This window comes from Scleropages formosus, chromosome 6 (assembly GCF_900964775.1).
Source record: "Scleropages formosus chromosome 6, fSclFor1.1, whole genome shotgun sequence".
Taxonomy (NCBI): domain Eukaryota; kingdom Metazoa; phylum Chordata; class Actinopteri; order Osteoglossiformes; family Osteoglossidae; genus Scleropages; species Scleropages formosus.
In genome coordinates, this window is record NC_041811.1 from 31,125,218 (window position 1) to 31,137,760 (window position 12,543).

Sequence of the window (12,543 nt, forward strand, 5' to 3'; positions counted from 1 at the left end):
TTATTTCATCATTCTTTTCAAATATTTCAAGGGACTCTTGTCTCAGCAAGAAATCAAGTTTTATTATTATTATTAGTGGATTTCCATGGCAGGGATTACTAAACCATGAGCCTATCCTGTGCTATTAATGTGCTTGTGTCGCCATCTGGTGGTCAATGTATGAACAAAGTGTCAATACCGTTAAAGTGACTGAAGGTGCACACGTGCTCTGCAAATTAAATAACTCACCAGGAGTGGGGGAGGAGACACATGTTGCACACATTCCCCTAAATGAAGCAAAGATTCGAGCCAGTAAATATGGCAGATTTTACAAGCTTTCAGAAATTGTGTAAAGTGCCTTATCACTGAAACCCTGTCACATCATAAATGACAGTCGTGAGCAGACTTAAGCGCCGATCAAATACATTGTTATTACCATATTAGAGCGTGACGAAGATAATGAATGCATAAAACTACCGAACGCAATCCCATTGTCACTCAAGTGCACCCCTAAAGGAGGAGTTCGGTACTACACCGTATATAGTGATGGTACATGGGAAGGATGAAAATAGTATCGTGACAAAATTGGGGGCGGGGGGTGACGTCATTGGGGTAACCACAGTCCCTAGGTTTGGGAAGGCTGCCTTAGGGGTATTAGTTCTCACTGAATGAGCAAAGGTTTCATTAAACCATCCTGGCGGTATACTATTAGAACATAAGGCAGCAATAAACACTTCATTATTGACATCACACAGTTGTCCTCAAAGGTGAATTGATTCATAAAAATGTAACAGATCACAACAGTCATGAGCAGATGTTTCTGGTTCTGGTTTATTTGTCATCCTGCAACTCTTGCTGGTGCTTTTCTGCATACTGAAACCCACCACCATTAATGTGAATTTGCATTATAGATCAGCACTGCTAGCACACATTCACAAATCCAGCTTCTTTTATGCAAAGTACACAGCAGATGGACACATCAACCTATCATAGCCAGAGAGTTTACATAGTGCGGAAAAACACTGGCCAATTCTCTTCAGTTGAACATGTGCATCCTTAACAAAGACAACCAGAGTTCTCATTGGTGTGAATTTAATTTTTTTTCTTTTTTTTTTTTTTTAAAAGTGGTTCACATTACAGTAAGTAGCAATGAGAAACCATCTCATGATGTTAATTTTTGAATTAACGTTGCACCTGTTTTCGGCACACCATTAAAATCAGAAACTCCACCAACAGCAAACAGCTAATGAGGCACTCCGGTGATTTATGGCAAACAGTATTAAAGAAACAAGTTTAGTTTACTTTGCCAGCCCTCCTTGTATGAAAATTGAAGATTCAAAATTCCTTCTCTGTGAATGCAGTGGCATATTTTACATAACCCTTCTGCCACCCATGAAAACTGGTATCTACAGATACACAAACTATTTCACAACAAATGCTGACAGAAGAATACAGTACAATGCAGTACCGTTTCATATATTTTACAGAAAGCAGCAAAAACAGTAGATTGTTTTACATTTCTGAAGAGGTGAACATTTTTAAATGTCACATCAGGACTTAGAAATGTAAATTGTACTTTGGTATAAGATGCTGTAATCACCTTTAATTCAGAAGAGTTTTCCAATCAACACTCTTCCAAAAACACAACATGCTGTGTTTTTTCCTACAAGAGGCCAAGAAGAAAGCAGGAATATTTGATTCCACTGGATTTGTGTCTCTGCTGGTTTGCTCTCGAAACGTAACCTGTCACTTGTAAGCAGCATCATGTGACTAACTGTGCAGACTGGATTCCACTGAACTTTGTTCAGTTCAGGGATGACAAGCAAAAAGAAAAAAAAAAAAAAGAAGATATTGGGACTGACCACAAGTACTGCAACAGGTATTAATGTTCCTCAAAAACTCAACATCAACAGCTGACTTTCCCTAACTGAGAAACAGACCATCCACTCCTGGTATAAGTTCTGCTTATGGTGATAGCTGAGGTTCTTTTAGGATATTATGTCCATTGTGAAGGATTTTTTCTCTAATTTCTATAACTCCAGTTACTCCAAAAAAATTTAATAATTTAACATTTCAAATATTAAAAACAACAAGTACTCAATTACCACACACTTCAACTGTCATTTTTTAAAAACACCTCACATTTCAACTACAGCCCCATTCAAGTTAAAATTCAAGTTTTGCTTTTTGTACCAATTCAGTTCTTGTACCCCTAGTTTATAGTATTCTTGGGAGCTGGTACCTTCTACAGCAGGCGAAACATGGGGGAGTCAGATGGGCGAAGACAAGCTGGCAAATGAATGTGAACAGTGGTAGACCTTCGGCTAAAGAGCGACACTACCACCACTAACACCCACGTACAGTGAAAATAGAGCTGGGCAGCTCCGAAATGTGTAGGGCTCCACAACTATAACCTGAGGCACGATGAGGAAGCAATCGATGCTAATTGAAGCAGGATAAAGTCTGGAAGGAACGCAGTGCTCACACAGTGTAGTCCAGTTCTGCGTTCATTGTGTTGAACATGGTGTAAATGGCATCCACAGCGGCTGTAAAATTGACCAGGAATTGTTGGATCTGCTGCAAGCAGTCTTCCTCCTTGACCTCCTGACCTTTGGACAGGGCTTTGAGGAAATCTGTCTTATACGGTGCAGCATACAGTGCTGCCTGCCAAGAAAAAAGGGGGAACAAGTAGCAGTTATATTAACATATCACAAGAGGACTTGAAGACATGTTTATTGAAGAAAAACCCCACAGGCCAATAATTAAGAGCCCCACACGGGGACTTAACTTGCCTAACATTACCTGTTGTATCCTTATATATACACAAATTGTTAATATAGCAAGTATACTAAATACTGAGTTAAAGGTGACAAATTTCATTCTTTTCAATTAATTTTTAAAAAGCTATTTTCAGAGTGACACAGAGCACCATTTACAGTGAGCAACATAAACAGGCAGAATAACTATTTACATTGTAACCAAAGCACTCAATCATTTCTCCTCAAAAATGTTCCCAACACATAATTCTAGACTCACTCTTTCTCATAAACCTTTCCTCCTCCATCAACTTCCTGAAATGAGCCAGAAGAGTGGTTAAACAGTTTTTTCCCCTCTGCTGTTTCACCCATCACAATCTAGCACATAAATTACAGGGGTAAACATTTAAATTTGAAATATTCAGAGGAACATTTTTCATTTACCACAAGATCATGAAATTGAGTAATTTAATAAAACCAAAACCTTTTAAGCTAGCAGCTGCTAGTAATGGTCTTTACTTCCTCTTGTTATGCAGCTGGCACTCTAGAGAATCAGTACCACCTAATCTGAAGTCATGGCGCTGTCCTGGAAAAAAGCAAGTAGCTCTCGCAAGGCGGGGGCTAGGGGGAGACAATTGTCTCAACAAAAGAATTAAGTATCTCTGGGTCTTGTTCATGACTGATGAAATAAGGGGAAATTGGAAGACCGATTGTTGTGGCATTAGCAGTTGGGTGTCCCTCCTACAATCTGTGGTGGTGAAGCTGTGCCTTTAGGCAAAACTATCGGTTTACCACTCAATCTCCATCCTCATCGTGATCTATAGCCACGAACTTTGGGTAGTGACACAAAAAAACCAGATCGGAGAAAGAAAAAATAAAGTTTCTATGCAGCACTGCTAGGTTCACCTTGACATGGTGAGGAGTTTGGTGAACTAGAAAACCTTTGGAAAATAGTTGCTGGTCCTCCGGACCTAGAGAAATCAATTGAGGTGGTTTGGGTGATATGGTAAAAACAACCCCGGTCAACTCCAGCTGGAGGTATAGCAGTACATCTCATTGGGAGGAGACCCCAGGACAGATCTAGGATGTGATAGAGATTATGTCTCTAAATTGGCCTTTGAATGCCTGGGGATCCTATAAGAGGAGCTGGACACACCTGCTGGGAACTGGAAGCCTTGAGCCTGAGTGCTCAGCCTGTAACCACGGCTACCATTACCAGGACAAGTGGAAAGATACTGAAAACATTTAAAAATTAATAATTCAACTAAACACTGGAACTTCCCTTTAAAATCGCTCTCTCGCAGGTAGTGTTTGGCCTACTGCAGGATGTATGTGTGGGTATCACAGATGAGTTTATAGACCTCTCTAGAGTATTACTGTGGTTTAAAAAAAAAAAAAAAAAAAAGTGTGCATCGCTCAAACTAATTGTTTTCTTTTTAACTACGGCACGGATTCCACTTAAAGGGGGTAAAAAAACAGTTCTTCATCCAAGACAAAAGTATGTGTAAGAAGGAACCAGGATGGCACCGACCTTAAAAAGGTTCTGAACCAGCCAGCCATGGTACCTCTTCAGTGCCGTCTCATACGCCTTGGTAGCATTGACCCGAATCAGATTAGGGTTCTTGTCATCCTTCTCACCATCTACAAGGCTCTGGAGCATAATCTGGATGAACCGAAGGCCCCTCACAAAGACAGTAAAAGCAATGTTTTAATATAATTCTTCTTTCAAATATTCTTAATCATTATCCTGCTTCTAGAGTCCACAGTTATATAATGGAAAGGTGCCACCAAGTCAAATAATGCACACCTTAGGTAGTGATTGTTCTGGCACTGCTTTGTTCTGTTGTTGAACTGAAGATAATCTTTACTACAAACACCATTTGAGCCATTTCTTTACACCAATTCTTATTTGGAAATTTAGATGAGACTAATCGACAAGTTACTTTACCTCTTCAGCCACATCAGTGCCAATGTTGCTCCCACTTTGGGCCACTCTTTTGGATGCACTTCCTTCTCCACCTCCAGGATCTGCTGTAGGGTTTCGTACCGTGCCGGATCAGTGTCGTACACAGCCTTGATTTTCTTGGGAACGACAGGAAGTCAGTCTTAAGGGGTGAGTTGGTGGGGGGAGGTTCAAAACGTTATGTCCATCATGGTCTTGTACGGTCAGGCCGTTAGCCTTACCGTGACATTTCCAGCAATATCTGCTTTAATCGGTGCAAACACCTTGGAGCCAAGGCAGTCTAGAAGAGGAAAACAGTTGCAGAAAATCAGGCAGGAATCACCACGGTTTGAGAAACACAACCTGGTCTTTATTTCCCTTTTGGAGGTATGTCAATGGTATCCCCCCCCCCTGCCCCCACACTCCGCTAAACTCAGCCTGAACTCAGAAATTCAATCTGTACTCCAACAGTCAATTAAATAACCACAAACTAACCTATAATAAAGTCTTTCTTTCCCGTTAGAGCAAACAAATACATGAAGAACAGAGCTCAGTCCTTGGGCTTTGTGCGAGCGCCCTTTCAGATCCATGCGCATTACTTTATCACTCCTTATTTTTGGTGACAGCACAGGAAATTCTTGCTTTTTATTTAACCTGAGGCGTTTAACTGAGCCATGACGGGCTGAACTGGGCCAGCAGGGAGCATCACATCTGAAGTTTGTCGAATCCCCCGTTGCTCTAGTGCTCTTGAGCAAGCTACTTTCACTGAAATTCCCAGGTAAAATGTACCTATCTGTATAAATGCTTATTGAAGTAACTTAACAGTCCATTTGGAGAAACACAGCAGGTAAACGAATAAAAGTAAGTCCGGAGCCGAGGGCTGTATGTAACACAGGTCATCTTTTTTGGAAAATCCACCAAACATAAGATAGGTAACGTTATTTAGTTTATTGGATGATTATTTATAATAAACTTAAACTAGTTAAACAAAGCTGCATGAGTTCAACTTCAAGGTGGCGCGATAAAGTGAGGCAAACCACGCAAGCTGCGCTGTACTGAAATGCTCGACGACTGCTGAGCGAGAAAAGCCACACACCGCATCCCTCAACATAGACCAGCCACCGTTTCTGTTTCTAAATGAAGGTTTTGCCATTCGTGGATGTTGCGAATATAATATCCACTGAAGAAATGCTTTTAACGTCGGCCATGTCGTGAGACCGCAGAGGTGGAGCGAAACGGAGCCGAAACCGCGCGCCAGGTCGCTCAATTATGTATAAAGTGCTGTCTGTGGCCTCGCGCGGAAAGTGGACCCGGCGCGAGAACTGGAGCCGGGGGCGCGCGCGGTCAGGCGGCAGCCGAGCTTTTCCCCCCACAGACACCGGTACTTTCGTGAAACAGCACAGTAGCCACATTCAGTGGGACTGAAATATGTCAAGCAATGGGTACGGAAACCGCTCGATAACAGCGCGAGAGTCGCCTCCGGAGATGCCAACATTGATTCGACTGAAGACAGGTGAACGACTCCTCTGGTGGAAAGAAGCCTCTCGAAGGCGTTATGGAAGAAGGGCTACGAACGACTGACTTCACCACACGGGTCGGCACTAGTTTATTTAAATCATAGCCCAAGTTGAAGTTCTGGGATGCTGAGGTCCTTTAGCCGCCAAACTCTGGAAACAAGTTAGATCGCAAAAGTGTCAGAGTGTCAATATTGCTTACTAACTTACTACGTATCAAGTTGTCAGAAAGGCGCCAAAAATATTAACAATGAATGAATAGCGCTCTCATGTAGTTAGTCCCGGGGGTTCGTTAAATTTGTATGAACACCCACGCGCTAAACGCAGCTCGAGTCGAGGTTCATGGCGGGTCAAGAAACATGAAGCAACTGCAATATATAAAGTGGGGCCATACGCCGCGTTTGAAAAAGACAGGAAGAAAAGAGAAGGGTCTCTATCGTCTATTTACGTTAACGTTTTTCTACTCTTTCTACTTTGATTCGTGTACATAAACAGCTCAGCGGATCTACGCATTGATCTGCCAGTCTTTGAGGCAGAGCAGCTCTTCGTGGAGCGCAGGAGGCAGCGGCGGCACGCAAAAGAAAGAGCACAGCGGTTCGCTCACGTTCGCGAAAGGGTTCGTTTTGTTTCCTAAACAAGGCCAGTCCGGCTGCTCGTGGCAGTTCCATAAATGGCATAATAAGATAACAATACAGCGTTCGTTTCATCTGACTGAGGAGCATCAACTCAGCTCAATACCCTTCCAGTCTGCTAGAACCCTCGTAAAGAAACCGTAACATTCTGACACACGAGGCTGTGCGAGCCTGTGTTTTGCTTACTTCTTCGGCACTGACACTCACACTGCGAGGCGGTTGATCGGCATGACCAATTTTATTATGGCGCGAAAGACAAAAAAAAAAGGGACGGATGGTGAGTCAGCTATGAAGGCGCACTCAGTCATCTGTTAACTCCCAGCGGAGCGGTGTCGTTCGACGTGTTCTACCACACGCACAGGTATGAGGTAAACCGGCGTCAACTTACCGAAGAAGGGCGGGAGGTAAGAGACCGATTCCAGAAACGACTTGGTATCCACTTGCCCATCAGCTCGTAGCTCAGTGAACTGATGATCCATTAAAAGCGCCATCGCTCACAGAATCAGTTTTATCTCCAAAGCGATTTTCTAAAATGAAAGCGGAACTTATCTCGCTTAGCGACAGTATCGCTTCAGCATTTGGCGGAGTGCGCGTCCCTTCAGGTGAAGAGAAAGACAGCCAATCAGAGGAAGCTCAACCCACGATGGGGGCGTGGTCTAGGACTGAGCCGTCCAGTTAATGTAACAGTATTAAAATAAACTGCAAAGAAATATGCCAACTTTTCAGGTCCTGGGGAAACGCAAAACCAGCAATATTAGGAGTTACACGCGGGCTTGCTCCTATTTGTCATGCCTATATAATATCTGAATATTTTATATCACCAACACAAGAAATGGAGTAAGCCTTAATGTAGCGACCTCTTTAAATGGTTTTCACGAAAATATAGAAGAATTCTCACCCGGGGATTTTTTCAAGTGTAGCACATTTTGATGTGTATTTTGGCACGTGTATTTTTATACACAATGCCACTATTCTTATGTAATCCATTGCTGGAAGCACAGACTTTGATTTTTGTGATGTAGATTAACCTTAATGTTAGGTCCAGTACTATTATTCTACACTCTGTCGTTAAAAACATACTTTGCATTTTTTATGCTTATAGGACAACACAAATGAAGAATTATTTAAGATACTTATTTTTCTAGTAAGGGGGGTGTGGTGGCTGCGGGTTTGTGCAGGTCCTGCTTTCTGGTAGGTCTGGGGTTAGAGTCCCACTTGGGGTGCCTTGTGATGGACTGGCATCCCATCCTGGGTGTGTTCCCGCCCCCTCCAGCCTTGTGCCCTGTGTTGCCGGCTTAGGCTCCGACTTGCCGCGCGATGCTGCTCGGGACAGCCAGCGTGTGTGTATTTTTCTAGTAGTATATCCAGACAGAATTACAGAATTTGAAAGAAGAATTGATTTACACTTATTTTAAGACAGGGGGAGGACAAAATGACAGAAACAAAAGTAATATACGTATAAGCAATGTATAAATATCATTATACTAACAGTATTTTGAGATCAAGGACCTAAAAAGAAAGAGAGCCTTTTCCATCAAAACAGCTTCATTCTTCTTTGGAATGCTGTCAAACAAGTCCTGAACTGTGTGTAATGGGATATTGAACCATTCTTCAAAAAGAAAAGCCTCTTGTTTTTTGAGGGAAAGAGGTGGAAATCTACTCTACAATCTGCAATGCAGAACTTCCCATAAAGATTTACTGATGTTTACATCTGATTACTGGATAGGCTATGAAATGTGTAGAATTTGTTTAGCAGTCTGTATGAGGGCATCATCATCTTGGAATATGATCATGAGGGAAAAGTTTTGCACTATGGGGTCCTGTAAAATGCCCTCACATTCCTTGGACATTATGACTCCCAAAAGATGGCTGTCTATACCATTATGGAGCTCATGCTATATTTAACAGTACGAATAGACATTGTGGATTGAAGGGATCCATTGGCTTTCTCCAAATGTAAACCTGTGCAGATGCAGGAAATATGGTGAAAGGTTACTGACAGTATTATTCTTACTCTGGGATTCAGGTTTTGAATTCCTTATCCCAAGTTGAATGTTGGCATTTGATGAAAGAGTGCTGGTTAAAATTCAGGGGACTGTTGATAGCATAGTGGTCAGAGCTACTACCTCTGGATCCACAGGTTCAATCCCCAGCTTTGGCTGTAGTACCCTTGAGCAAGGTCCTTACCCTAAATTGCTCCAGTAAAACTACCCAGCTTTATAAATCAGTAAATAATTGTAAGCTTGTACTAACCTTAACATTGTAAGTTGCTTTGGAGAAAAGCATCAGCTAAATGATTCATTCAATCTAATGGTTAGAATATCGGGATTTCAACTAGAGTAAACATTACTTAAAACTGAGGTTTGTTTGCTTGCATTTTTTCAGATTGTTACTCTTGACACCTTAAATAATTTTGCTGTGTTTGTGAACGATGCACTTTCCATTCAAACACAACGATTTGGCCTGTTTGCAACTCTGTTGGCTACCTCAGATTGCTTTGAAAAGGCACATTACAAAAGTGCCAGTTGTTAGACCTTTTCTCTTTTAGAGCTGATACATCCTGCTAGCTGACGATCAACCTTATATGACTCACCTTTACTGCTGCATTTGCAGCTATGATTTAATTACTTAAGATAAACTCCTTTCTCATGTGGTGTTTACATTATTTTGTCCACCCTCTGTATATTTTAAAATACCCAGTGTAATTTTTATTTCTACAGATGTAATAGTTCTACTGACACAAATAGCTTATTGATTGATGTACAGTGTGTTGAATACCACTGGCTTTATGCCCAGTGTTTGCTGTGCTTTTTGTCCAGTTGTGCAAGTATTTTATGGTCATTCATTCACTATTCACTGAAAAGTTCATGAACTTCTTTCTTTGGATCACCAGCATTTCCTTTCTGAAAGTCTGCTGTGCAAAAATTCTTATACCGTGCTTTAAATATTCTGTCCAATAGCATTATCATGTTTATAGTGTATTTGAGGCAGTTGGTCATCATTCACAAAAATTACAACATTAAGCTAAGATCTGATATCGATGGTACACTGGGTCCTCATGTTACAAACACTCAAGTTAAGGATTTTTGAAGATGCTGAGAGCATCCAACCAGAATTGGCGTGAGGGACCAGGTTCACCGAACTCATTGTGTATTATATTTTGCGTTGGAGGTGCGTCGCTGCTGTTCATGGTGTTTTAGGTAAGTGTAGTTGTTTTGCTACTGCTTTTTCCCAACGCACATTCGTGTTGTGTAGCTGTGCGGCTTCATAGATGCAGTCGGTTGTGTGTCTGTGTAATGTTCCGTGGCACTGTAATTATTTTGTTTGCTAAATAGTATTTAGTGGTTTGTTAGGGTGCACGTTGTCCGGATCATTTCTGTGTCCCTTAGTGGGGAGTGGGCGTGACTCCGTGGTTCGATTAATCGCGTCTGTTTGGTTGGTTGTTTTGGTCGCCATTGTTGGAGTAGTTTCGGTTAGGAATGGCAGTTGATAGGCATTAGCCTGGTTTAAATAGCGGCTGGTGATCTGTAGTGGCAGCCCCTTGGTGCAAAGACTTGGGATGCAAAGACAAGGGAGTCTACCTGTGGGAGTCAGTCCATCAAGGAAGGTCACCGGCACAGTTGTCCATAAGGTATCATGCGTCGAACATGTCGACCATCAAAGTCTTTTACGGTAGGTGAGCTGTGTGACTTCGTCACCGCGGGAGATCTGGGTGCTCTCGCTGCTACAGCAACCTGGTCTATCCTCACCTGTCAAACTTTCCATCTTGCTTTACTTTCTCCATGGGACTCCGGAACTGCCAGTCCGCTATGAGAAAGGCTGACTTCATACCAGCCTACGCCTCCCATCTCTCACTGGATCTCCTGGCCCTAACTGAAACCTGGATCACCCCAGATAACTCAGCCACACCTGCAACACTCTCCACTAACTACTCCTTCTCTCACACCTCTTGTTCCTCCGGCAGAGGTGGGGGCACAGGCCTGCTCATCTCTCCCCAGTGGGAATACTCTGTTCTTCCTCTTCACTTGCATGATCTGTCCTCATTTGAATGACATGCTGTCTCTATCACCATCCCAGTCACTCTTGTTGTGGTTGTCCTTTATCGCTCTTCTGGCCCTCTCGGCTACTTTTTGGATGACCTTGACATCTTGTTGAGCTCTCTGCCAGGGGAAAACTCTCTGTTGATTTGTCCTGGGTGACTTCAAACTGCATGTTGATGACATTCATACAAGCAGCCTTCTGTTGCTCCTACAGTCCTTTGATCTCTCCCTGTCCCAATCCCCTGCTACTCACAAAGCAGGCAACTGTCTTGACCTTGTATTTTCCTGCAACTATGGCTGTCCTGTCCCCTCTGTCACTCCACTGCATGTCTCTGACCACTTCTTCATTTCCTTTCAACTCTGTCTCACCAATAACTCCTCGTCTCTTTCTGCACCCATTGTCACCTTTTGCCGCAACTTAAAATCTCTCTCACCTTCCTGCTTTGCCTCTGCTACTCTGGCCACTCTCCCTTCTGCTGCACAATTCTCGGATCTGTCTAGAAATGATGCCACTAACACTTTCCTCTCTGCCCTATCTTTCTCCCTTGACTCTCTCTGTCCTCTATCTTCTAGACTAGCTTGCCCCATTGCTACCCCGTGGCTGTCTGATACGTTACGTGCTAACAAGACCAAACTGCGGGCTGCAGAGCGAAGATGGCGTAAAACCAAAACTCCATCAGACCTGGATGCCTACTAGTCACTCTTAGCTGCTTTTCAATCTGCTGTCTCTTCAGCTAAAACCTCCTTCTTCCACAACAAAAGACAGTCTGCATCTAAAAAAAAACACACAGACTCTTTGCGACCTTCTCATCCCTTCTGTGTCCCCTGCCACCTCCTCCTCCCTCTTCTCTCACTGCTGACGACTTTGCTTTGTTTTTCAGAGACAAAGTCAAAGCAATCGCCGACAAGTTCTCAGCAGCAACCTACTCAGTTCGCGCTGGATCTCCCTGCGAAGGTATCCTCTCCAAATTCAAGCTGCTCTCTGAATCTGAAATCTTTGACCTCCTGATATTGTGCAGAGCCACCACCTGCTTGCTTGATCCAATCCCATCGTCACTCCTCCTGAACATTTCCCTGCAACTCTCCACCTTCATCTCTAAGATCTTCAACTCCTCGCTCTCCTCTGGCTGTTTCCCAGCTGCCTTCAAAGCCTCTCTAATTTCACCTCTGTTAAAAAAAAAAAAACCCTCCCTGGATCCCAATCTGGTTGAAAATTACAGACCGGTCTCTCTCCTCTCCTTCCTGTCTAAAACCCTAGAGTGAGCAGCCTGTGAACGACTGTCTGATTTCCTCACTCAGAACCATCTCCTTGATGGTTATCAGTCTGGTTTCAAAGTTGGTCACTCCACTGAGACAGCCCTTCTGGCAGTATCTGATGCTCTCCAAGCTACTAGAGTTGCCTCCCTCTCCTCGGTCCTCATCCTCCTCGATCTGTCTGCAGCATTCAACACTGTCAGTCACCGGATTCTACTCCCCTCTCTTAACCAGCTTGGGATCAAAGGTGTGGCACTAAGATGGTTTGAGTCCTACCTATCTGACATCATATCAAGTGGTCTGGTGGAGCTCTCGTTCTTCTCCTCTGGCTCTCTCAACCGGTGTTCCACAGGGCTCGGTATTGGGTCCTCTTCTTTTCTCGATCTACACCTTCTCCCTCGGTCCGGTCATAGCCTCCCATGGATT

The 12,543-nt window shown here is 43.2% G+C and overlaps 1 protein-coding gene across 2 annotated transcripts; it reads right to left on the reverse strand.

The window, feature by feature from the left end:
- Nucleotides 1–1,809: 1,809 nt before the first annotated feature.
- Nucleotides 1,810–7,436, reverse strand: LOC108932717 (glycolipid transfer protein-like). Of its 2 annotated transcripts, XM_018749287.2 has the most exons (6): nt 7,212–7,436; nt 4,920–4,978; nt 4,684–4,817; nt 4,267–4,417; nt 3,016–3,050; nt 1,810–2,643 (listed from the first exon to the last, which is right to left on the reverse strand). In XM_018749287.2, the coding sequence occupies exons 1-6, from the start codon at nt 7,312–7,314 to the stop codon at nt 2,487–2,489; spliced, it is 639 nt and encodes a 212-aa protein (XP_018604803.1). In that variant the 5' UTR covers nt 7,315–7,436; the 3' UTR covers nt 1,810–2,486. The 2 variants fall into 2 exon arrangements, with proteins under 2 accessions (XP_018604803.1, XP_018604809.1); XM_018749293.2 differs by lacking the exon at nt 3,016–3,050.
- Nucleotides 7,437–12,543: the final 5,107 nt, after the last annotated feature.

Bases quoted from the DNA above. Each gene is read 5' to 3' on its own strand.
- LOC108932717 (XM_018749287.2), bottom strand. From the start codon at position 7,314: ATGGCGCTTTTAATGGATCATCAGTTCACTGAGCTACGAGCTGATGGG. The intron at 4,818-4,919 runs GTAAGGCTAACG...GTCGTTCCCAAG, and splicing joins ATATTGCTGGAAATGTCACG to AAAATCAAGGCTGTGTACGA. The intron at 2,644-3,015 runs GTGAGTCTAGAA...TTTTCTTGGCAG, and splicing joins GGAAAGGTTTATGAGAAAGA to GCAGCACTGTATGCTGCACC.